Source organism: Charadrius vociferus, unplaced genomic scaffold (genome assembly GCF_000708025.1).
Source record: "Charadrius vociferus isolate BGI_N301 unplaced genomic scaffold, ASM70802v2 scaffold69, whole genome shotgun sequence".
Classification (NCBI taxonomy): domain Eukaryota; kingdom Metazoa; phylum Chordata; class Aves; order Charadriiformes; family Charadriidae; genus Charadrius; species Charadrius vociferus.
Window position 1 is genome coordinate 152495 of NW_009649937.1, and position 27620 is coordinate 180114.

A 27620-nucleotide genomic window follows, 5' to 3' on the forward strand; every position below is an offset into this window, starting at 1 on the left:
CCCATTCTCTCTGTATCTTTTTTTTCCAGGCATCTTTTGCCCAAGCTTTATGAAAACCAATGCTCCCACAGTACTGACTAGGAGATGATGAAGCAGAGGGACTTGTACTACAGGCAAGAGCCAGAAACACCCACATGGGACCACCTCCCATTCCAATCTTGCATCTCAACTTCTCCAGAGGGAATTTCAGCAGAAATACACTAACATCAGAAGGATGAAGTAGCACCTGCACATGTTCAGAGCCAAAGTCCCTCAGCTAATACCCAACACCAATCTCCTACTCAGCACAACACATCAAATAGAAAGGAACTGGGATTTTATGGTTGCTTTTCCTGTTCAGACAATACCTAAGCAGTTGGTGAAGATGTAGGTAAACACTAGGTTTAAATAAAGGGGAAAACTCTAATGAGCTAGAAAGTTGGCCAGTACTCCTATCTGGAGGTTTGCTTATGACAAGCCCTTTGTCAAACCTCTCAGCTGTTAAACTAACTAATTCATACCATACCCTTCTGCAAATATTTTGATGAGTTTTGCTGCTTTGAGGCAGCCACCCAGCTTACATAACCCTGCTTACATTCAAGTGTCTAGAATATCAGCATAATTCAGGTAATGGCATGGCATCCACTAAAAAGAAATCTAGTTACCAACATACCACATTTGAGTGCAGAGAAGAAATTTTATTTATTTCACATCCAACAATCAGCTTATGACATTCCACTTCCTGACATGAATTTTTTAATGTTCCAAAGACAAATGTAACTTCACAAGTAGAAATTACCTGCTTTCCCAAGCACAGCACCAAGATTGCTTATAATGAGCCTTTTGGGGTTGCCATCATCCCTGCTGTTGTTTCTCATTCTGAGATATATCCCACATGCTGGAATTCAAAGTGATTCTAGAAAGACACAGTTCTCCTAACCATCAAAAGTTTCTTGAAATTCAACAGAAAAGTGATGATGAACACTGGCTACAAAGAAAAAAAAGGGAGAAAGGAGTACAGTATTTTCTCCCTATCAGGACAATACACTCCAGGATTCAAGTTACCAAATTTCACTGTAAACACTGCTCATTTATCATGTTATTTCTGAAACTTTTTACATCCAAACTCTATCCACATTCAAAATGGATTTTTGTGATGTGTCTGATGTTATCCATCTCTCAGAAGCTTTACCTAGCAGCATGCCAGGTTGCCTACAGATGTAATTGTTTATTTCATCAGAGTTTTATCTGAAGATTGGGTGCAGAGGTTGACTGAAGAAACTCATTACTGACTGATTACTGTTAAGGCTTGCTATTACTTAACATTTGTTTTTACTTTTGCACAGTGCATTTGGTTGGATTAGTGCAAGATAACACATTTTAATTAGTATTTCCCAGTAGCTAGTTTTATGGTTCCTAAGCAAAATCTAACATTCTACTAACTCTTCATAACTGCATACTGCATAACTGCAACTTCATAACTTCTGGAATGCAAAACAGAGCCTACAGGAATGCGACTCCTGTCTACTCCAAGTTCTACTTAATTTTACTATTAATTGAAGATACGCTTTTCAGTCACTTCTGTCTTTTTCTGTGGGGTTATTTAACACTGTATAAGGATTTGGCTCCCCACAGAGTAAGCTACACAGTGCAGTAGAAACTTAATCCAATCCATTGTACTTGGCAATGAAAAAGTAGGAGTTCTCATATGATTCATTTTTATGTGGCAGCTGATGAGGTATAACATGAAAAGTTAAACTTCCAGAACTCAAATCTTATGAGTAAATGAGTATTTTTTAAGACACAAAGATCATACAGCTGTTGATTCATGAATGTTTGTTACAAAAGGACCTGATCAACTACCCATGTAAATCTGAACTCTGTGATTACAGATATCTGCTTCAAATTTCTAACAAGACAGAAGAATCACTGACCCCAAAATCGTAGAAACCCTGTACGCATTCAAGTCTAAGTTGGAGAACCTACAGCAGATTCACAGAATGGTCACCCTCTCCTCTCCGTTTAAGGCAGCTCTTTCTATAGTTGCTTCTAAACCTGTGCCACCACCTCTTCCTTCTTTACAAGTACCACATCAACATGCAGTCCTATCTTGAGTTGTCTAATAATCTCATATTTCATAAACTTACAGTAATAAAAACCTTTCGTTTCAAACAATTTTCCCATTACTCCTTTTTCTACTTTCCTGCCTCTCACCAGAAATTCTACTTCTTACTCAGTACTTTCAGTTCCCATCTTACATTTTGTTAAAAACCTTACAAATCAGCAGAATTGACCTATCAGCTAAAGTTCTATAACAAAACAAATAGAGGTAGGTATTGATGAACCACGAGGAAAACATCACGTCTTGTGAAATTCAAATAAGTACTGAAGAGCATGAGATAAAATTAACTGGTCAGCAGTCTTTATCTCATAGGCCAACAGAGAAAAGCTAACAATGCATATACTTGGAAAAGAAATTATGACCAAATCAGATTTAGAGTGACACAAGTCATGGGGATGGTCAAATCACAGACTAAGAACTCTTCAAATCCAAAATGCCGGCATCCATCAGTCTGCAAAAACTTGATGGATAAAGGGAAACTTAACAAACCCTATCAGGAATGCTACTGAGCAAAGGATGTATTACCGCAGGCTCAAAGCCACTGGGACTCCCCCACATTAATCTGAGCCATGCTGAAGCTGTGTCAATTAACAAAATTCCAAGGTAGAACTGGGTTAATGGAACATATGTCAGGAAACTGAAATAAGTAGTTAGCTTATGGTTTTAAGCAAACTTTGTCTTTTTGCCAGAGTGCCATTTTTTGTGCTCAGACGCAGACAGACAGCTCACTCTCTCGTATTAAAGCTAGGTTCCTGTCACCTTAATGCAAGGCTAGGCAGAAGTGGTAGACAAATCAGGTAATCTGGTATTTCTTAGAAAATGTGGTATCAAACAAGTAGGACAAACCATGGGATCAGCTAATTCTCAACCACTCCTTGGTGGCTGAAATGATGATTAGGGAAAACTTGGCTGAACAAGGAGAAATTTTTAAGTAGCTGGAAATCTAAAGGGACCTAGGATTCTCAGTTGAGCCTAATATCAGATCACAAAAACTAGGAGTCTGCTGAATCGCACTGCCACCTCCTTAGGACATGTTTTCCTTTCCCAGGATGTTCTAGGTTAACACCTTATATGAAGTCACTTCTCCTGAATGAAACATTTCTGAACACCTCAAGTTTGAAAGAGAAGCTTCAATGAAAACAAAAATGGCACAAAGAAGTGCCATTTGCCCTACTAATTTTATTTCCTTCCAAAGCTGCGTAACAAGTCAATTCTGTAGTTTCATATATGGCTTCAGCCAAGTGAGTTCCTGAATGCGCAGGTTACCTAAATAGGATATTACAAAACACCTTTGGAAATCATACAGGTATCATAGCAGTCTTCTAGAGCAGACAACTGAATATAATCAGTGTAACATCCCTGGAAATGCTGCACAGGATTCAGTGTTGCTTCTAAGACCCCAAGAATTAGATTATGACACGGGGTCACCAGTATTCATACAGAAAAGGAGAACAAAGGCGGTTTAGTTTTAAAACTTACTTTAAAAAAAGTATGGAAGACAAAGTGCTACACTTGAGAGCTCAGAACTTGAGCAATTTGTGAAAACAGCCTTCAGTTTAAAGGTTGAGAGGGAAAAAATAAAAAAAATCACTATCGACAGAAATGAGAGAAGGCAGAGTAAATCAACGGTTGTGAGAGATTAAAACAAGAGACAGAAATCCAAAGGCATGACTTTCTCATAGACAGAGTTCATTGACAGAACATCTCTCATAACTGTTAATCCTCAGCCAAAATCCATACTTACCCTGGTCTCAAAATCTTTAACTAAGCTGAGTTGGAGGACAGAGTATTTAGAACAGGAAAGCGAGATAGTTCCTAAGAGAAAAATGGTGTAAGGAGGAGAAGCTGTGGCAAGTGAAGCCACAGCTTGCTGCTGACTGCAATATTCATAAAAAAAAAAAAAAAAATAATCCAAACTGCTTCTATTCAAGAAATGAGGCATTTTATAGAGATGAGTTAGGTCCTGCGTGGTCCACAGAGTACTATAAATTTGCTAAGGGAAAAGCTACTTGAACAAAACCAAAATACAACCAGAAACCCAAACCACAACAATAAACCTCTGCTAAGAAACCCCATGATGATATACCAGACCATGTTCTAACTGTTCGACGCCAAATACACACTGTAAACCAGTTCTGCAGTCAGCAGAACTCATGAGAATACAACTTTTGTCTATCTTGCTACAAGAAGCCACACGGGCACTGCATCAAGATTTCAGCAGCATTATTCCCTCTGTTCTCTGATCTGAAAGCATAACATTAACTTTGTAAAATAATACTTGATTATTTTTTTTCTCTCAGGTATCTACAGTGTCTCATTATCAGTTCCACTCATCTCGGTTGTCTTCTCATTTTCCCTTATCTCAACCAGAATCTCTTAAGCTATGGAAGAATTGGCCCAGGGTTATCATACAAGACCAAAGCTCAATGGCAGCACAACAGCTTTAACCCCAAATAATTTAAGTGTCCTAGTATAAAAATAAGGAAAAGTTGGGTGCTTAGCTTTTGGCCATTTAAGATAAAGTCTGATAATAACCAACTTAAGAAGTAACAGTTTATAACAAAAAGTCAGTATTCTGAAGAAACTGGGGGCCCAAGGGGTGATGAGGAGGCAGAGGGCATATGCAAAAAAGCACACTAAAGAATGAAAGTGATGACTACTGAGTGTTTTCATTTAACAAAACCAGCCCACTTGCTTTCAGGAATAAGTAAGTTAACTTCAAAAATTTGTAAAGTCTTGGATACAGTTCTCAAACTAACGTTTGCTGACAAAAATGTCACCATTTAACATTTCACATAAAGTTCAAAACTACATTTCAGACTTTTCTCTTGTTCTGAACTTCTCTACAATAGCCATTTCTCCCTAATCATTAGGTTCCATGTCAATCAAATGCTATTAATTCATCTATTCTATTTAGCAAAAACTTTTCTATTACATATTTTCACAGATTTAGCACAAAAGGTGTAACTTACATGCTGTCTCTTACCTTGAATGAGTGGTATGTACCGTGCTAACAGCTTAGCTCTTTTCTTTTCATATCCTTTCTGAGTGATGTCTCCTAAAGAAACAAAGAAATAAATGCATATTGTTTGGAACAGTTCTTAAAGAAGCTTTCTCATTTTCATGAAACCTATGATTAAACTCTCTAACTTTGCATCAGTCACATGAGCAACAAAGACCTGGGCACATTAGAGAAATTTACAGCCATATACATACTACCCATGCAGCACTATCTGTATATATACGAAAATGAGTGACTCGGAGCTATACAACAGAAGAAAAGTGGTTTTGTCTGCAGCACCTGTGTTGAATGTGGTTCTAGAGATATTTACCATAATGCAGAACGCAGCACAAGAGATTTGCAGTGTAATGGAAGCCAATGAAGCTGACAAGCCTGGCTCTGCACCCTTCTGGGGCACCAGAAATGCTCAATATACTAAGGCTTTAGACAACATTCTCTAGCACACCTGTGTAGTCCCTTTCAAACTCTAGACCATGTTGCCCACTCTGCTATGTGCAGCACTAGACTCTGCTTTCAAATTCTAGGAGGTAATAATCTCCTTCAAGCACTAGTTTTTATTCACAGTTGTCATCTGATATCCTGTTTTAAACCTTAGTGCAGATTCCACTGGTAAAACATGATGTCTTTTCACACAGACTAGAATAGAAGGAAAACTTCTATAGAAACCCAAAATAAGTTTCTGAGACATTTCAGAACATGTACATCCAATGATTCCACCAACAGAACAAGGTGGCTTCATGCAAAACCAGCAGTAAGCTTAGTATAAAAATGAAAAAAAATCCAAATCCCACCAAAATTTTGAGAGCTTTGTCGGTTTTCTAGAACTCAGCACAGACGTGAAAACAGGCATCTTAACTTAAAACCACTTCCACCTCCCAGAATTCACACTTGCTTAAAGATGATCAGATACTATGCAGTTCCACATAGCATGTGCAGTGCTTCACATCAGCATGAAATATAACCAAGATTAAAGACATTATAAATATCTGATATTTAAGTATGAAAACATACTTAAGTAGAAAGTGAATTTTAGAAACGTAGGCAGATAATTATGTTGACTTGAGTTAGGACACAAAAGTAAAATTTTACATTTAGATCTTTGCTTCAAACACATTCTTCCAGCAACATATTGGTGAAAGAGCATACCAAAGCAAACTACAGGAGAAGTAAAAAAAAAAAGAAAAAGTATGAATTACATATATATGGATTAAGTAAAACAGCCTACCTCTGGCCGTTTGCTTTCTACCAAACCTGAAACTTTTTTTCCATCTTATTCACAGAAGGAATCAAAACAATGTCTGGAAACCAAAAGAGGATGTAAAAAAAAAAATGAAAATAATAATAAAAAAAATAATCTGTGAGTCTTAGCACGCTTGTTGCTTGAATGGATTTAGTTCTTGCATTTGACAGAACTCTACGAATGCTACCCCATGTTCTCAATCGTCAGGTGTGCAGTAAGAGCTGACAACATGTCCCAGACCTGGAGCTTTGCCTGGTACGTGTCTTTATCCTTACCGAAGTGCTCTGTAGGCAACCAGCAGAATCAGGAGTCATGAAGAAAATCCAGAGAAAGACAGAGCATGATTTACTAGGATTCATTCCTTTTGGAAATGATGTTATAAAATCATATATATAAAATTATATGTTACTAGTAACAATCATTCTTCATTCATCCAAACAAGTGGCATGGCTTGGGTATGCAGAAGCAACCCCTTTTCCTCAGTCAGATTTCACACAGAAAAGTTCTTACTCTCTATTTTAAAATGTTTCTCAGTTATCTGCCTTAATACATTTGGGCAGGTTTTGGTTTTTTATTTAATATTGTCCATAGCAGTATTTGCTCTAACATGAGTATTTCCTCAAACATCCACCTCCCTCCTACATCAGAGGACACTGCTAAAAGAAACAAAGTCACTTCATTCTACCATCCCCCTTCCAACGAAGTGAATATGCAACATTTAAAATTACTGACAGTATGCAAAAACAAGCTGTAACAGCTTGAAGACACTGCTCAAAACAGGTAAGAAAAAATTGCAAGTCCTGGAGTGCTTCAATCATTGCAGATATTTCAAACTACAACCAAAGAGAATTTGTCAGTTTTTATTCATAAATCTGTGTGTCCTGGTTTGAGGTAAAACAGAACCAATTTTGGTCAGTAACTTCGCTTCTTAGCTGGGCCTCTCTAACAACTGAAATTAGCAGCATATTGTGCAGACAATGTTCACTCTCTCAGGGTGATAAGACCTATGTTTATAGCTGATGCCCAGCCATGGTATGCAGACAGGACCTTGCTTATACTTATTGCTATAACACCCAAGGCCAACCAACTTTGTTATTTGCCCCATTGGAGGGTCGGAAGCGGAAAAGCATAGTGGGGTCCCACCTGCAAGGAGGAGCGGACAGGACAGGTGCCCCAAAACTGACCAACAAGGGTATTCCATCCCATCTGCCTCATGCTCAGTATAAAGGCTGAGGGATCGAAGGCTCTCTCTCTTCCTGCAATGGCCGATGTCTGAGGAGGACCCTGTTCGTCTGCCTGCGATCCCAATCCTGAATGCAAATCCAGAATCCAGTTCCCGTCCGTCACTGAGTCCAGCCTGGGACTGCCCCAGTGCCAGCCGGTGTCGTGATTGTCATCTCGGGAGCTTGATACGGTTTTGTATATATTTCATTATTTCTTATTAATTTTATTATTAATATTTCATTAAAGTAGTTTAGTTCCTTCTAAACTCGTAAGTCTCTTTTTCCTCCTTTGCCCCTCTCTTTGAAGAGGGGTAGAGGAGAGCATCTGTCGGTCCCATCTGGGGTCCTCCAGGTCCCCAGTAGCCGATTTGGCCTAAACCATAACACTGTGGCAAATATTTTGCATAATATTGGGACACAAGACAGAAATGCTTTCATTACCATTTTTCTTGAGCAGAAATTTTTTTAGCAGAAGAAATATATAGAAAAATTATATTTCTGTATATGTTTTATAATTTTATCAAACCAAGAATGAAATCAAAACAAAACCCACAAATGCCCAAGCAGATTTGTGTGTTTCTCACATCGCTCACATATGCCCAGTCCCTGGTTAAAAAAACCTCTAATTTTTCCAAGCATTGTTATCCAATGGGTAGAGTCACCATAAAATACTTCAAATTACAAAGTCAGGATTTTGCAGTCTGAGGATTTTGTGATGCGATGAGGTATGGCAGATGTATCTAGGCAGTAAAGCATGTGCTTGTTACCTATTTGTGTGGTTTTGAAGTGCATAGAAGCACTTCAGTGTTCACCACTTACTTTTCAAAATTGAAAATAAGCTAGTTGAAGTTTTTGAATCCAGCAAGTGGATAGCCAATGAAAAATAATTCATGAAAACCCAGTAAAATGCAGTAAACCCAGTAAAATGCAAAATATTTGTTTGGTTAATTTGGCATTAAGATTAAATAAATACAGTGTGCCTAACAAAGAATATTATTTCCTTGATCACCACCAGAAAAGGACACCCACAAGTGCAGCAGCCTCTCCTCTTCAGTGCATGAACGTACAGGGCAGAGGACAGCCAGTGCTGATCCAGCTCCTTTGTGGCTTTGCACCTGCACTGAGGAGTCCTTGAAGGCTTCTGATGGAGAAGGGAAGATGAGCAAGATGCAGACAGACACTGAACAGCTCATGGAATAGTTAGCTTGCGACGAAGTGACTTCTCCAGTCCTTAATCAGCAGTTTGCACTTAAATTCTCACTAGGACCAGCTACAAGAAACATGCATGCACCACACTGTGTTGGCAATGTCATGAGTCTGTCATGTAAACACTATGTGCGAGATGACTGTGCATATTGTGGCAGCTGAAGATGGCTCTGTGAGAGCCTAGTTCTTGCTAAAGATAAGGAAATGGCTACCAGTCACCAATTTGCAGAGGTCAAGAATAGAGACAGCCACAATTTCAGGTATATCAACTACTGACAAATCACTGCAGAAATGTTTGCCAGTTCCTCCAGTATAAAGTAAAAGTCAAGGGTGTGAATGCTGACGTCTGCCTGTAGAGGTGGTTCTTGGATGGTTTGAAAAAGTAGGCAAGTTGCCAGCCAAAACATAACTCAGAAGTCACCTGCAGAAAAATTTAACGTAAATCTCCATTTTTTTCTGGGGATAGGTTGTTACTGTATTTGAAGGGTTGGTGGAGTTGGAAGAATCAATTCAGCAGTCATTATTTCTAATTCTACCTCTTAGACTCGCTTGGTAAATATTTTTGTGAAGTGAAACAACTTGCCAAGCTTTACTTTGCATCATCCTAGAAGTATTATAAAGGAACACTGCCACTGATACATAATTTTGACTTACAGAAAAAAAGTCAGAAACAACAAAAAATTGCAAAAGAAATAATTACTCTGACATCTGTGATTTTCGTCCACTGTGAAAGCAAAAATAATCAAGGCATTTCTAAGAACTATGATGAAAGTCAACAATAAAGCAAGCCAGTAACATTTGGTGTAACAGCTGGGGAATTGAAAGATGATGCTGAGGAACACTGAACTATGTAGCCAGCAGAAGAAATGGCTGTTTCACATGTTATCTGTCCTTCAGAGTAAATGATGTGCCAACCAGTCCCAAGGAAATTCCTGATAATGGAAGCACATAGGAAGAGAAAAAGAGATCTCACTGATACAAAGGCTGATGACAACAGAACCGTCAATGGATGGTTCATCTCCCATGCTAAGAGGGCAAAGCTCTGAGACTGCAGTTATTTGAAGATGAGGACCGCAGAGACTGAAAATTGAGATAACATGATGGCAGGATAAAGCTGTTCATCAAGGGGGAGATACACAGCAGTAGTGACATGTAATTCCTGAAATGAATACTGGGTCACCATGGTAAGTCTGCTTTATTTTCTCAGTCTTATATGATACATCTCAAGCAAAGTGACATGTCCCTTGTTACCCAGCTTTAAAACTCCAAGGTATGTCATTTGTTACAGCACCCTGGCAGCCAATACCAGTTGCTGACACCCGGAGGAAGAATAGGGTGTGGTGCTGAAATACAGCAGGATGGTTGTATTTATGCTTAAACTTGTAGCCACAAACAGGGCCTTGAAGAAGAGGAAGAAGAGGAAAAGGAAGAGGAGGAGCAGCTCTTCTGGGTGCTGAACTCCCACAGTGGGCAGGGCCACACATCACAGGGCATCTTCGTGCTGTGGCATTCAAAAGCTGGAGAAAAGGCAAGGTTAACCAAACAGTTGTTCTGTTAACACCTGATACCAAAACAAAGACCAAAGTCATGAAAAAGCCTGCCAAGGTTGCTGCTTAATTGAACTTAAAGTCTCAAAATCGAGTATTATGAAGGTGCTTCCAAAGTCTAGTATTTTCTTCCAAAGAAGGTGAAACCAGCACATTTGCAACACCTGATAAAGAGGTTGATGAATGAGCCCCCAAGCAGCCAGGCCCACTGCACCATTAGCAGTGAAGAAATGTTCTGTGGGATTCTGTGGGATTGCTAAACTTGTGGATGAGAGGACTAACCCTAGCGTTGTAACGTTATGATCTCATGTGCAGGAGTACTTGCCACATGGATGCGAAGTGCCACGCTATCCAGCAAAGGAGGGAGACACTGGGAGTTCACAGTCCTCACTGAGTTTACAGGGCAGAGCTGAAAAAGTTGACTGAGGTCTTACTGGCTTGGGGAAAAGGGGAAAAAACAAACAAACAAAAAAAACCCAAACCATGTTTCCTTTCAAGGCTGCAGACATGTCTCAAAAGAAAATAGAATCCAACAGCTGCAAGTATTTCAAGGTAGAAACATGACCTTGAGGAACAAGATAAATCAAAGATCAAATTACAAATCCTTAAAAAGAAACTGCAGAAATACTGGAAAGGAAAGGGGAAGGTTAAGAAAACCTTGCAGAAATTAAATACTCCTAAGAAAAGTGGAAGTGGTTTAGGGACATATTTTCTCAATATACACACCCATGAGCTTCAAGCTGGGCCGCATACAGGTGCGCCATTAACAGATTCTGCTGAGTAGCAGTTCACAATCATTCTTACTAATTTTTAAGTTAGTGGTAAGTACATCTGTTTCCAATTGTTTGCTCTTCTATAAAACTCACAGGTAAAATAAGCACTTTTAACCTGTCATGTAACCTTAAGTCCATTCTGACGTGAAATTTCTAGTAAAAAGTCATGGCTTTTTTCTCCTCTGTACAACGTACTTTCATTCCAAGACTCATTCTGTTGCACAGTATTTCAGCCACAGCTAAGCTTATGTTCACGTTGTCTTTGAAAAGCATAGAAAACTGTAGCTGCACGAGAAGCCAGTGAAGCTTTATATTTAGTATCCACAAAAGAACACCTCCTTACATCTGTAAGTTTGCAAAGTATTCAAACAGCAGTCTTTTATCCTGAATCATTGCTATTTTCTGAAGTAAGGGCTATCGATTGATGCCCTAATTTAGTTTGCACATGATAAGTGAAGCACGAAACTATCTTGATTATAAATCTTTCATATTATATGAATCTATTTAAAATGGAAATAAGTGACATCTGATCGTTCCATATGGTGATGCATTTGACTAATCTATACAAAATTTTATTTGGAAGAGCCTGTTTTAAACATCCTGCGAGCATCAAGACGCCTTTTAAGCAGTACTAGAAGTTTAGCACAACTTCACTGAAAATGTATATTATTGGTAATTTTTAATTTGCAGCAGGACTTTCATCCCTTTGACAGAATTTAAGTTATCAAAGTACAAAACTTGTCTGCGTGTAAAAGTTGTAACATGGAGATACCCAAGTACTTAAATGTACCAATTCATGAAACTTTTGCATACACAATGAAATCACAAAACCATCAAATTCTAGAAGTTTGACAAATATTGACTGGCATGTATCTTAATGCCAGAAAGGGAAGTAATTTTACCTGTACGTTAGTAGCAGAAAGTTTTCCACTTTGTGCAAATTACACAATAGGACTACTTATTTTACAATACCATTAATTGCCTAGTGTGCTTTATCTTGGCCTAAGTTTAGTCTGATCAAGCCATTTAGGAGTTTTGCTATTGGAAAAGCAATGCTAAGTGTTAGAATTAGAAAATTCTATTCTGACACATTTATATACCACCTTTTCACCTCAAAGTCTGAAAGCAGTTTGTAGACAAAGGCACCATTTACATTTTACAAACTAAAAAAAAAAAAGCCAAGGTGAATGAAGTACGCAGTACAGTGAGGATAAGAAAAGTCTATGCATTCCAGGTTATTCCATTCTGCACAAATCCACACTTGTAAACTGTGCATGTACTTTGAAAGACAAGAGAGCTGCTTCCATTTAAATATTCAGTTGCTTGGCTTTAAACCATTATTTCCTTCATCTGCCAGGAGTCAGCATTTGACAGGGTAAAAGAAGGTTAAATAATTGGATCACAAAAGCAGCCGGGCAAGCTTCCAGGCTCAGTTAGCCCAATTAATGAATTGTTCTTATACTGCTTCAGTAGATCTTTAAGCTCACTCCACAGGGAGACAGGAAGAGCTCAAACTCCACCACTTCTATCCCATTAGGGCTCTCTGTAGAATACAGAAACAGATTGACAGATGCCAGCTATACCTACATCTGTAGGTGTACCAGTCTGACACTGGCTCCTGCTCTTACAATTATTTAAAAACTAGTCCTGTTTTATATAAGTTGAGATGTTTCCTTTCAATGAAACATACTCTTGTCTACTATTACACCAGAAGGACAAATGAAGAACCATTTTCACTAAGTGTGTGTTAAATTATGGTTTGTTTAACAGCAGATACAAGCTTCAAAATATAATACCCCCTGCAGCTTATGAAGAAGAACATCAAAGCATTTTTAAGTATGAAAAATGTTTTTGAAACACTCAATTGATATGTTCTGTAAAGTTGATTAGAAACTTCACCCGGAGGTTATGAACAAAATTTATCAAACCAGATACAGCTTTTGTATCTCATTATTATGTAAATCATGAAAGTTGCCATCCCCTTTAACAATCTAAGGAAAGCTATATGCATGGGGGTGGGGGAGGAGTGGTGGAAATCACTTTACACTTTACTGTCTGTTTCCCACAAAAGCCGACAAAAGAAGTTGAAAAAAACCACAGACTAGGAGTGGTCGGGCAGATCAACGAACAGTATTTTTTAAAATTTGAGCTAAAAATATTTTCTGACACCGCTGGAAATTATTTTTGGAAAATGCAGTAACGAAAAACTTTTGAAAGGATGTTGTATGCATGCAATGCGTCCCACTTTTAAATACGATTAAGGAAATGGTATTTCAAAATAACCAAAAGCTCAGTGTACTGAAGAGTTTAATACATTCAGACTTTCTGCTTGTCACTTCCTAGATGCATCAGTGATACAACACGAAAGTAGAATAATTATGCCTGGCGTGTAGTAATCAACCATTATAATGAATTAGGCCAGAAGTAATTGTCTGAACCAACTCATTTTAACCTAACTGGGAGAGAGACGGAAGATGCTTTGCTGCTAGGTACAAAGACATTTATCTTCCCCTTGCTCGGTTGCATTGGCAACTTCTACCACCATAACATCCAGGAGAAGTCTCAGACCAAACTCTACTCCATGGTTATCAGAAAAGACTCCCTGAAAACTGCCCCCGAAGATGCAAATCTAGAAACAACCAGATATAGAAATGGGGGACCATAAAGAAAAAAAAAAAATCTACAGTACTTTTGCCACAACTTTAGTACACATTCCTCTCCAATAATGTTGTGAAACGAAAATTATTGGCTAGATAGAATTTTCTCTGTGTAATTCTGTTAAGACAACCAATCACAAACAAAATTCATATTTAACTTGGTAATAAATGCCTTATATCATGATGTCATCCCTTGCTTTGAGAAATGTGTGTGTAAAAATAAGAGGATATAGCCAACATTTGATGCTGTTTGAAGATGTTAAGTTGTTTAACTGCCTTTCTGATCCAAGCAGCCTTTTTTTTTTTCCTTTCACATTCTCCACACCCTCATTACGTAAGGCACAGTGATTAATGTGCAAGATGAAGATATTTCAGACTATTAAACTTCTACATCTTGTACGAAGCTTTATTTTTATGGTGCGCTTTTTGGATGTCAGTGACGATTTTTTTTTTTTTCTCTCCACAAACACTCAAGAAGTTACCCCATCAGCTACAGATGTTTTACAAGCAACTGAGCATTTCATGTTTACCAGTTGCAAAAAGCTAATATTCCTACTTTGGTAGCAACCACAAAGCCCAACAGACCACAGCAAAGATGCCCAATATTAAAGATGAAAGCAGCCTTTTTCATAAATCCATGCATACGGGAAGATCCAACTTACTAATTAGACCATGAAAATCTTTTTAAAACCCACCAGAAAATCCCCAAACACACAAAGCACAGCGTAATAGTCAAAATTCAGAGTACACTCAAAATATACAAAGAGAGTCACGTAACCTGCAATATACAGAGCATATACAACTCAAGTTATTTCAATTTATAAACTACAAAACTTTTTCAATGGATTTCTAGGTCTCCATTTCAGGTTTGGTAAGTTTTCTGACACATTATTACCATACCCTCAAATGTATTGTCAAACCATGCTCTTAACTAAAGGACAAAAGAGATTTAAAGTTGATCTTGAAATAACTGGGGTGAGGTGGGGGTGGCTACTGGGCTAAGTTTTACTATGAATGCAGACACTTTGGCTTTTTCAAATAAAAAGGTAGTATGTATTTAAAAAAAAAAAAAATCTTCACCAGTATCCACAGCAAAGCTACAAAATAACATAACACAACATAATTTTACTAGGAAATTAGACCTCACTAAAAGACTTTATATTGGATCCACATAAATCATCTGATGTGATCACAAAGAAACAGATGAAGCGATTCAGAGTTCCTGGCTGAACTATAAAATGATAAACTACATTGAGAAACTGAAAAGAAACCCGCTGAATTATTCACGGAAGCATGCAGAGCAGCTAGCCAGCTGGTGCACACAAACGACCTCTTGTGGCAGGAGAAAAAAACCAACCTATCAATCCCTGTTACGACCAGAACACTTCAGTGCTCACAAGCTTGGGAAGCCCTCACTATGGGTCCCTGTGATGGCTAAACTTACATTTATTTACAGTTGCAACACTATTTATTAAGTGTTTAGCTGGGGTTAGGAGCTTATAGATGATCAGCAAATGTATTTTCCTGAATCCAGGACTTGAAAAGTGTAAGAACATGCCTAGTGAAGACCTTTCTTGATTACTTGTACACATAGGAACAATGCTTTACCAGTTAAGCTTATCACACACAACACACCATCTATCTGTTCAAAGTCAGCAACTCTGAGCGCTCACAAAAATTAAACCAATCACCTCACGCCAACTTTCTGCATAGAAGGCTGTTATCAAAGACCAAGAACATCCCACCCCAGGCACCCATCAGTGCTGGTTATTGACAAGCGGACTGATTCGCTCCTGCTTGCCACCCCATCTGCTCAGCTTAGTCATTCCTACTTAATGACCAGAGAACACCCATCAGTTTGCTACCAATGCTAGGAAAATTAGTTCCTCAAAAGATGCTGATTTCTTTCCAAATGTTTTCATATCCTTACCTTGACAAATCTTCCTTAGAAAAACACAGAGACATCTATTTTCTGAAGAACTGGAGCTCTCCCTGAACAGCAAGAACAAATGTTGCAATTTCTGCCAACTGCACTTTTTCCTCATTTGCCTTCTTTGAAGAGCCAAAGGAAGGCCAAGTTCAGTGTCTGTAGTCTTAGATGCTCAAGCCCACAACCAGCACCCTGTTTGAGGTTGAACATAACACACTGCTACTGCTGAGGCTGTGTCTAACTAGCAGTATTTCTATAAAGTAAGCTTTGTTAAAACCAATGTAGTCTAGTAGTAGAACTCATCACTTTTATTAGATTAAGTACTGAACAAAGGAAACTTTAATTGGCTGCTAAAGAAGGACAAAGTATGTTAGGGAGGAAAAAGTGAAACAACTCCAGCAACAAAACAAAACCCCACATTTCCGGAATTTCACATGCAGTGATAGCCATAATCCAAGGCTGCAATGTGTCTGAAAAATACTCTTTTGCAGTAAAATACCCTTAGTTACCAACATAACAATGATGTAAAATAGGTTCAAAGTAACTTGCAGAAGGGAATCCAGAAGCACCACTACAGCAATAAATCTCGTTTCAGTGAGTGTCATCATTAATTAGATAGCAGAAAAAACATAGCTGAATCTATTAAACCCACTTAATTCTACCATAATATATCTGTTGTCAAATTGACTGTGCTCTCTGTAACATTCTTTTGCATGGAAAACTGCAAAAATATTTGAATGTTGAAAATATTCAACACCTGAGAAAAAAAAGCTTAGAATAAAACTTTACTTGGCTCCTGATTCATATTTACTAGAAAAGTTCCTCAACTATGTACACCTTTTCTCTTGTCTTTTCAGAAGTCTATTTCTGAAATAATTTAAATGTCTACATCTGTGGACAAGCCACTGAGTAGGACTGTATCTCTACTGAAACTGTAGCATACAATGAACACGCCACCTGCTGAAAAGAACTTTTTCCTGCCAAATGGGCTTTCAAACAGTTCACTTAGAACCAACCAGGAGAGCCAGCACAACAGGTCAGCAATCCTCCACAAACAGCACTGAGGACTTTGTTGGACTAAATTGGCCCAATCAGGTTTTATAGCTATCATTTTAACCCAATATATTTCAAAGCACTGCCATGGGCTTAGCTGCTGAATTCCATCTTAGTTATTGAGTGAAAACCTAATTCCTTACTTAGAACCGACTGAACCCTAACACTTGGTAATTTTCCAAATGTAACATGAAGAACAGGTGGGCCAATTTCATCTGTTTTTTATTCCAGTACATAACTGATTTTTATTTTAACAACTCTGGTAATGTTGTCATATAATTTAATAACATGTAGAGCCCAGCCATTGCATTAATAAAGTTCAAAGCTTTTTTAACTTTATTTTATAATTCACCTCTACTAATGCATAGACTTCAGAATGACAATTTACCTCATCAACCTGACCAACTACTTGGCTATGCCTGAACAAATATTTGCTACTCAGAGGGTGTGCAAAGTCTGATTCAACTACTCTGTATTTTTTCTTTGATTCAAGCTATTTCTTTATTAGAGAAACATGTTCAGTGGAATCTAACCCCCTTGTAGAAGCTGCAGATGAGTGCATTAACTTGCAAAAATAAAGATAACATAGGAAGAGTAAGGAATGGACTGGCAACTCAATTAGCCAGCCAGGAAATCAAAACTGGGGGGAAAAAAAACACAATAAACTGGCATGGTTATCCTTGTTTACTATTATGGTCTACTTATGTGCATGTAACAGTTTCTTCTTTCCTTTCTCTGTTACTCTCACACTTCCCTAAAACCTTGATATATATTTAAGTGACTGTCATCAAGAACTACATCAGCAGTACCACCTTGAAAATTTTTCCTCAGTGCAAACTTTGAAAGCGTTGCTTCTTCTAGGAAGAAGTTAATGACTTCACAGGGAATCTAGCAAATAATTACTTTTCTCTAAATAGTCACACATTTTATATATCTGCTAAAACTAACAGACCAGACTCAGCCTTCACTTGGTTGGAATGTGAATGGTGGCTAAAAGATAAATTTAGAAAAGTGAAAAAAAAACCCAACCCTGTAAATTCAAGGTGATTTCATCTAGTAAAAATTTTATTCTGCTGTAATCTTTGTCAAGAGTTACCAGCTCACACACATACAGCATATTTCAGTGCTGGAGTTATGACTGGTGACCTGCTTTTACACCTTGGTATTTCAAACACTAACAAAACCAACTTGTATTGAACTTGAGTTTGATAAGTACTACTCCAAAATGAGGGATTTGATCGTTAACACAAGAACACGCTCCTAAGCTTACAAGGCCTTCTCCCCATTCCTAAGCAAAACCAGAGACATAACTGTTTATTATTGACACAGGCCCTTAGCTAGGTCCTCACTATTGGTCAACACCATATAGGTTTATCTAGTTACATACTCTTCCTAATTCAGACCTTTACATTGCACTGGGTTTCAACTGCAAGTTCCACAGCTGTACTTGAACAACAGCACCTTTACAAATACCTCTCACCCTGATTTCAAATACTGCAAGAGCAGAAATGTTGTTTAAGTATTGCCTACCAGTAAAAAACAGTGCATTTAGTTTTCATCTAAGATTGTATTTCCAGCCATTGCTTCTTACTGTTTCCTTCTGTGATAGCTTTGAGAGCCCTCATCACCTTTGTTTTTCATGTAAACACTAACTAGCCTCTTGAATAAACTCAGTCAATGCAGAACTACCAAGTCCAATTCCTTAAATTTTTCTCCCATTTCTTTGTGTCCCCTCCATCTTTTCCAGCTTGGAGGCAGCAGAAGCAAAGAGATTCCCAGTAGCAGACGAACACAATGTTACTTCAGAAAGCTGCTATAATCTATTCAAGGGCTCCATCAACACCTGCACCATGAACATCATCCTTCTTGGCCAACAGGTCCCAGACGTTCTGTAGCTGTACATTGAGAAAGCTCTCCTGCAGGATATTCAGCTCCTTACATTTCCCACCCCTACTCTCTCACAATCATTTCCTTCTCTTGTGCAAATGTTTTTAATAACACTGCCACTGACGTCAAACTAACAGATAGTAAGTAGGACCCATTTGATTCCGTCTGAAGCCACTCGGACCTCTAAATTGTTGAAAGCTCCCGGTCTTGAGAGCACAGTTTGGTACAATCTAAACTTACCAGTATAGAACCACTTTGGCCAAGCTCATGCTTGCCTTATGCTCTGACACATGTCAAATTGAAGAACCACTGCCATATGCCACAAGATTGCACAGAGAACCTGCGTCAACCGATTATCCACCCCTTCCTTCCATTCTTTGCAATTGCTGCTTCCCAGAATACAGGACAGGGATTCTACCCTCCATCCTCTGATCCTGTGTCCATGTATTTGATGGCATTGCCTCTAAATCTCCTCACCAAGCTGCTTAGCTATTAACCTTTACTTCTCCCACTGGAATCTAAAAAGTATTCACTTGTCAATTTCTTAGGAAAATGTCTATAATTAGGCCAAACCTGGGAAATCTACTAAAAATGCTGCTATTCAAGAGCTGGTCATATTTTCCATTTTTAAGGTTGCATCATTAAGCTCCTTTTTATATCATTCATAGTGATTTTTAATTTTCCTAGCTTCTTAATATCACATCACTAACTCCACAGAATCACAGAACGGTCAGGGTTGGAAGGGACCTCTGGAGATCATCTAGTCCACCCCCCCCTGCCAGAGCAGGTTCACCTACAGCAGGTTGCACAGGATGGCATCCAGGTGGGTTTTGAATGTCTCTAGAATTGGAGACCCCATAACCTCTCTGGGCAGCCTTTTCCTCTGCTCTGCCACTCACAAAATAAGGAAGTTCCTCCTCATCTTTAGATGGAACTTCCTATGTTCAAGTTAAGTTTGTGCCCGTTACCTCCCCAATACCTCTTTTTTTTTTTTTTTTTTTTTCTTCTTTTTCTCCCCAGAGATATCCCCATGGTAGCTATTCACTATTTGGTTCAGACAAACAAGCCAGATTCTCAAGTCTTCCCTATTCACATAGGTCTCATCCTGTGCTAAGATATGCTCATCTATTATCTGTGAGATGCCTGTGTTACCCAATGCATCCTAATCCCTTCCAAATCACCCATTTAATGGTTCTCCTGAAGCTGTGGAGGGTTCCTTATAAGCTTCCTAAGTATTTTTCTCCGTCTCTCAAGCTAAGCCTTCATGAAAAAATGAGTAAATTCAGGCTGGAAGGGACCTCTCTAGTCAGACCTCTTGCTAAAAGCAGGAAAATTAAAAGGTCGACTGGGTTGCTCAGGTAGGACCTTGAAAATGAGAACAGAGACTGCACAGCCTCTCTGGGAATTCTGATCACTCTCATTGTGAAAATACCAATCCTAATCCTTCTCCTTATATCCAGCCAGATCTCTCCTGCTTCATTTTAAGTCCATTGTCTCTCATTCTCCCTGCATGTACCACTCTGAAGAGCCCGGTTCCATCTTCTGGATAATCTCTTTGGAGACAAGGGACACCAACAGTTCAAAGACCTTCTCCACTAGCCTCTTTCCCACTTTTTTCAAGGGCTCTTGCATGCAAACTGCACGCAGTTGCTGATTTAAAGTTTTGTCACTCCAGTAGATAAGGCTTAACGTTCTCAATTATGGCTGAAAAAAGGCATAGAGCATCTTCTATCCCTTCCCTATGATCAATTCATTTAAGTATTTCTACCTTTCCCAAATTATTTCAGAAACATGGGATTTCGATAAGATTATGGATTCCTTTGTCCTTGATATAACTACTCTTCTATCAGTCTCAGTGGGTCACACTGTGATGATTTTCTGATGTTTTTGTGCTCTGAACCTGGAAATTACATTTTTAACTATAGAGAATACCTCCTCATCCATTCTTCTAGTGTTTGCAGCATCATCATCTCACCTGCCTCCAGTTATGCAAAATAAAATTGATCTAGCTATTACAGTCTGCCAAATTAAGCCTCCGGTTTCTTGGTGGCCAGTTTCTTACTTGCTTGAGTCTGGGAAACAGTTCTTTCCAAATCGTGTTGGAGAGAATGACAGAATGATGACCACTTAGACAATTCTCAGTATTGTCAGATCTTGTTTTTCTAAACCAAATGCTCTCTTCCTCCCCAGTCACCAATACAAACCTCATACAGAGAAAGCTTCAGGTCAAAAAGAGGAGAACATTCGCCCACTGTTGATCCACAGTAAGAGATGCAATGTTTGCATTACAAAATTGTGTCTCAAAAGATGGTAGACCTTCTCTCAAGACACACTTGCAGTTTCAAGAGCAGCAACAGGCAGGTGAAGATTCTCAAAGTCAGTACATACATAACAGAAGAGGACAGGTGTAGTAGGTATGTAAGTTCCCAAGCAAAGGCCAGAAGATACTAAGGGAAATAAGATTAAAAATAGAATTAAAGAAAACAGATTGATTTCGCCAAGTCTGGTCACACAACACACCTAGGCTAATTCAACAGGTTACCGCTGCTGAAAGATGAAGCTCTGCATGTAACTCCCAACCACCGCGCCCTCCCATACGCCAGCCGTAGAGCTCATGTGTTCACAAAGTATACGCAATCAAATCAGTAACCTGGACAGTTAAACAGCCAGACCCATTCACTTTGTGCCAGGCAAGTTTTCTGTTCAAACTGAAAAAGCGCTCTTTTTTTGGCACCAGCAAGCTGTTAGGTCTTCTTAGTTCCTACAGGGTAACTGGGTCCTCACTTTCACCTTTGACATCTCCGTACAAGGAAGTATCAACAAAGTACACAGAAACTATAACTCTACTAGAGCAGCCATGAGTGTCAAAGTCAAGAAAACTCATTCAAGAGATCTTCCTTTTTCTTCTCTCACACGTGTGCTCTCTCACGCTTCTTTTTCACCTTGCCCATGTCCGTACCATACAGCTTTATCCAGAGCTTATGTCAAATTTGGCATGCATGTTTGGTGCTGCTATTAATGCAAGTGCTGTTGAAAGGATATTCAAATGTGCCAAAAATAGCTTCAGTTCATTAAGAGCGTGGATGAGGAGGGGTGCGGCAGCATAACTATTTTTCACCCTGGTAAGTAAGCAAAGGGTGGGGCTGCACAAGGCAGGATCGTAGCTGGAAGAGAGAGACCTGCTCCCTTCAGTGTGCTCCAAACAACTACTTCTGACACAACTCTGCACCAGGTCCAGCACTCAAACCCCTCCAAAACCTGAGTGAGATTAACCCAGAAACACAGTTGTTTTACAGAAACAAAATGGTTGGGTGGGGAGAATTAGTTTTCTTTTAAGTGAATGATCTAAACAGGCTCACAGAAAGGTCTTTAGAATCCCATAGTTAGCATACAGGATAACATCCTGCAGCCCAGAGCACAAAAGGAAATACCAAACAGCAAGGGACTATGCTGTCCTCAGCCAAACAGCTGTGTTTTCCTCAAGCTCTTCCATTGCTACCAGCTTTCCCCCACAGCTCCTTAACAGTCATCACTATTAAGTGATAACTAATCACTTAATCACTTGGAATCTCTTCATTAAAATAAAGAGATTGCAAGCAATTCTGTTAAAACAGTACTCACCTATGAACTTTCTAAAGTGTGCATATTTGATGCTATAATAGTGAAGCCTAGTATAATCTCCTCTCGAATTCCAATTCCGAGAAAAAAAGAAAACCACCATATGCAATGCTACCCAGTACTAACATAAAAAGTCCAACTGCCCAAAATGCAAGTTTAGACAAACATTAAAGCTACAAAAAGAAATATGGGAGTTCAAAAATATCACTTAAGCTTACCCATTCAATCCAATGTAGTCCCTTTCATGCAAGTACTGGGAAAATCTACTTCATCACATTTATTTTTCAACAAGACCTCTGACTCGCCCAGTGCACTGAAGAGACATTGTTCAACGAACAGAATATTGAATGGGTTTTTGTTTTGGTTCTTAATTCTTTTGCCAAGATAGAACAGACTTCAGAATGCAAGAGCACATGAACAGGAAGGTCATGGTTGGGGGTACAGACAGGAGGTACTTGTGAAGGAGGAACTAGGCTGGCACTGCGTGTTCAAACTTTTTCATCCTAAAATAGAAAATTAGTATTTGTTCATACTCAAAATGGTCTCATTCAGATATGTTATGGTATGAAAAGCCACCTGATTCTAAATTCAGATTTAGCCCGAGCGTAGATTTATTTCAAAAATCTCATCAAGATCCCCAGCAGCACCTTTCATTGGTGTTCAGAACCTGATGAAGCAGCAACAACCTGTTGAATTCTTTGGACTGAATGCAGTACTGAAAGCAGGACCACACAAGAATTTTTTTTAAAAAAAAAAAAAAGGAGACTGCTTGCAAAGAAGCTGATATTTTCAAAGATAACACCTGGATCTGGTTTCACCTTGTATAACCTCTAGATGTCTGCAAAATAAAGCTATCTACTGATAAGGTGGGTTTTATTACTCAGTCTCCTGCGCATAAACTTAGGAGACTGAAACATAAAGTTTCCATGTGGGAAACTCATTAGCAGTGAAATTGTTCAAAGCAATAGATTTTGACATTTGCCTCCAAAAGCCTTGGCAAACCTAAGGCACTGCTGACATTACCCTTCCAAGTGCTGTGGTATAGAAGCATTTTTCAGCTGATTACAAGGTTATGTTTAACAGTAACACATTAAACTACTTAATGTCTAGACCAGCTTTAGCAAATCAGTAAGTTTCAGGACAAAGATAAAAGTGTCAGAGTGCTAAAGGGCTGCTTGCTTTTTCCTTCAAAGTTAAAGTAAACGGGCTTCCAGGCAATGTAAGAGCTCATGGATGGAGATCACAGAAGATGGGGGAATGAACGGCAGCACAAGGGAGAGGGCAACATAATGTCGATGACATCCACTCCATTTCATGTCGCAATACTCACTCCATTTAAGCTTACTCAGCATGCTATTTGAACTCCATTTCCAGCACAGAAGTTTACTTATTTAAAAAAAAAAAAAATCTGTTCTGCAGTATTGCTTATCAAAGGATTTTGTTGGTTTTTTGTTTGGGGTTTTTTTTTTTTTCTTTCTTATGTAACCAATGAAGTCTGAATACTGCATTTTCAGGAAAGCACTACAAAGCTATACAACCAAGACTTACTTTTTCTTGTCACCAGAAAGGACTGGGGCACAGCCATACATCCATACAAATGACAAAAATTGACTGTTTTGCCTTGAAGCTTTGAATCTGAAGTTTTTTCTCCCCCAATGTAACAATCACTACATAATGCAGTTATGATTCAACACCTCCTCTTATGGTAATGACTATTTCTATTACCACCAACACTTTAAAGATTTTTGAGATAACAAATTAAATGCACTAGCATTTTCAAATTGACACCCCAAATCGTGTTTAAATTGTCTTAATAATTGGTTTAAACATTCATGAGACAAAGCTGCTCCTGTTCACAACAGAGGGCAGAAGGCTCTACGTTATTTTAGTCTGGAATAAAGAAGTACCTAGATTGCTAATACAAAAAATACAAATACTCTTAGAGCTAAGCATTTCAAATAACTATAATTAGTCCCTTCACTTTGACTTATGATCAGAAGACACTTAAATGGCCTTACTGCATTTTATAAACAGCTGTGGAATTTTAAATCAATTAAATTCTTGTTAATCTAATATGTAGAAGCTGGTGACATGACCTGTACAAATGCCTTGTCATTTATCTAACTTGATTAGGTTTCTCAAGTTCCCCAGTCTTTTCTCTCCAGCCTTGATTAATATGAAGAAAAAGAAATCCACCAGAGCTACTGTCCACTTATCCACCACGACTTTTATTAATTCATAAATTATTAATTCATGAAAGCATTTTGCTTTTTACTCCTAGATATGTTAGATCCTCCAGAAGTCTGGTAAGAGAGCTCTAAAAATACTATGTCACCATCAACTTCCCCATTATCCATTGACAGATTAAAAGTGGCCCAACACAATTTTCTCATAGAGCAGATTATGCAGCATTTCAATTTTTTACTCCTGAAAAATCTGTTTAGTGCAATCTTTATACTACTACATACATATATTTGTACAAGATTTCTCTTTTGGAAATGCAACTCCTTTCCCAAGAAAAGTATCAACAGCTCAATTTTTCAGCCGAAATTCTGCATTTTTAAACTTTCCAATCTGCAAAGCTTTTTTGTTTTTTGCAGGTGTTTTCTTAGCATGTGCCTCGGTCTATATGAAAACAACTGAACGTCAATAATCTTATATTCTCTACAGTTTTGTCTAAATCTTCTGTGCTTCAGAAATGAGATGCACCCTTTTTAGCGTCTGTCAGGAACAAAGGCATTGTAGCTTTCCATAGTTATCTTGTAAACTTTTTCAGTGTATATGAATTCACCCATAAATCATGGGTTTAAAACACTCAAAAACTGACACAAGTGGACAATAATTTGAAAGCGTCATACTATTAGATACTCGAGTGTTCTTTCAACAGCTAAACTGATTAACTCATAAATTTAGGAAGTAATTTTAGTTTCCAAATTATGGAAGATATTTAAAGAGTTTAAAATTCTAAGGCTTTTACAGTTGTTAAGGTTTCCTCCCCTGATATTCTAGAAAGCAGTATTACTTTAACCTTCCTCCCAGAAGAAGAAAGACTGAAATCAAGAAATTCTGATTACTCATATCAGCGACCAGCAACACCCCTGAAAAACTCTACAATCATTGCAGCTAGGGGAAAAAAAAAAAAAAAAAAAGTAATTTCAAAGTCAATATTCTGGATGCAGATTTTCCTTAAGGTCCCGTTGTTACCTTCTTTGTTGTAAGCAAGAATAAAATTCACTACAAAAGCTACCAGTGAAGTCCCTTCCTGCCGGAGCTGGAAACCAGTAATGTTATTAACATGGCATCAAGATCCAGTAAAGTCTACTGGAAACACCAAAAAAAGGTTAAAGACATCAACATGACATTCTTCTGCCAAGTGACAGATTTTGTATTTATTTCTATTTTTAGGCCCCACTTTTAACAGCCCTCAGTCATCAAAGGGCCTACTGCTCAGAACCTCCTCTAATAACTTCACATGTATTTAAGACTCACCATGAAGTGTCATGGGAACCTAGCTTCCATTACTGAAACTTGGTGGAATGAATCCTATGACTGGAATGCAACTATCGATGGCTACAGGCTGTTCAGAATGGACAGGCGAGGAAGGAGGGGCAGAGGCACTGCCCTCTACATCAAAAAATGGATAGTGTGAAGAGCTGTCTCTGACGAATAGCCATGAGTACATTGAAAGTCTACAGGTAAGAATTAGATACTGAGGCAAGAAAGGAGCCTTGTGGTTGGTGTTTACTACAGCCCACCCGATCAAAGGGAGCCTACTGACAAAGCCTTCTTACTCCAGCTACAGAAGGCATCACTTGCAGGCTCTCATCCTGCTTGGGGAATTTCAACCACCCCACCATCTGCTGGAAAATTAGCAGTGAGCTGCAGGCAATCTAGGAGACTCCTGGAGTACATTGAAGATAACATCTTAAGCCAGGTAATAGGCAGCCCCACCACAGGGGATGCAATACTGGACCTGTTGGTCACCAACGCAAGTGTGCTAATCAGTGACATCAAGATGGGAGGCAGCGTGAGCTGCAGGGATCATGCACTGGAGGAGTTCGCAGTCCTGAGGGATATGGGTCAGGGGAAGAGTAAAGTCAGGACCATGAATTTTAGGAAAGCAAACTTCCAGCTGTGCCAGGAGTTAGTCAACTGGGAAACTGCCCTCAGGGAGAAGGGAGCAGATCTTTAAGGATGCTTTCCATAGAGTGCAAAAGCTCTCAATCCCCAAGTGTAAGAAATTAGGAAAGGAAGGCAAGAGACCAGCATGGCTGAGTTGAGACCCACTGGTCAAGCTAAGGGGCAAGAAAGAGATGCACAGGCAGTAGAAGCAAGGACATGTATCCTGGGAAAAGTATAGAGACACAGCCCAGTTGTGTAGGGATGGGGTCAGGAAGGCCAAGGCCAGCTGAACTTGGCAAGGGACACAAAGAATAATAATAAGGACTTCTATAGGTACGTCAGCCAGAAAAGTAAGGCCAAAAAAGTGACCCCCTGATTAGCAAGACTGGCAAACTGGTAACAATGGACTAGGAGAAGGTGGAGGTACTCAACTTTTTTGCCTCAGTCTTCACTGGAAACCTCTCTTCCCACACCTCTATAGGGGATGGACTGCAAGACGGGGACTTGGGGAGCAAAGTCTCTCCCACTGTAAGAGAAAATCAGGTTTGTGACCAGCTGAGGAACCTGAACATACATAAGTCTATGGGACCTGACGACAGGCATCCCAGAGTCCTGAGGGAATTGGCTGATGTAGTTGCCAAGCCATTCTCCATGATATTTGAAGAGTCCTGGCAGTCCTCAGTAAAGTTATGCTAAGGCTCATAGAGGACAGGGAGATTATATTGCCAGACCAACCGAGTGGCCAGGGCACCACTGAAAAAAGACTGCTCCCATCCCCCTGACATCCTCCCTTTAAGTATTTGTAAGCATTAATAAGATCCCCCCTCAATCTTCTTTTCTCTAGACTACAGAGATCCAAGTCCCTCAGTCTTTCCTCATATGAGAGATGTTCTAATCCCCTAATCATCTTTGTAGCCCTTTGCTGGACCCTCTCCAGCAGGTTCCTTTCTTTCTTGAACTGGGGAGCCCAGAACTGGATGCAGTATTCCAGATGCGGCCTCACCAGGGCAGAGTAGAGGGGGAGGATGACCTCCCTGTGACCTGCTGGCCACACTCTTCTTGATGCACCCCAGGATGCCATTCGCCTTCTTGGCCACAAAGGCACATTGCTGCCTCATGGTCATCCTGTTGTCCACCAGGACTCCCAGGTCCCTTTCCACAGAGCTGCTCTCCAGCAGGTCAGCCCCCAACCTGTACTGATGCATGGGGTTATTCCTCCCCAGATGCAGTACCCTACACTT

At 39.1% G+C, this 27620-nt stretch overlaps 1 protein-coding gene across 1 annotated transcript in view; it reads right to left on the reverse strand.

Moving 5' to 3' along the window:
• Positions 1–27620, reverse strand: part of DIP2A (DIP2 disco-interacting protein 2 homolog A (Drosophila)) — a 152560-nt gene that overhangs the window by 107258 nt on the left and 17682 nt on the right. The window contains exon 2 of the mRNA XM_009891397.1: positions 5088–5201. Coding sequence (XP_009889699.1) covers positions 5088–5201 — 114 coding nt within the window. The remainder of the gene's footprint in view (positions 1–5087; positions 5202–27620) is intronic.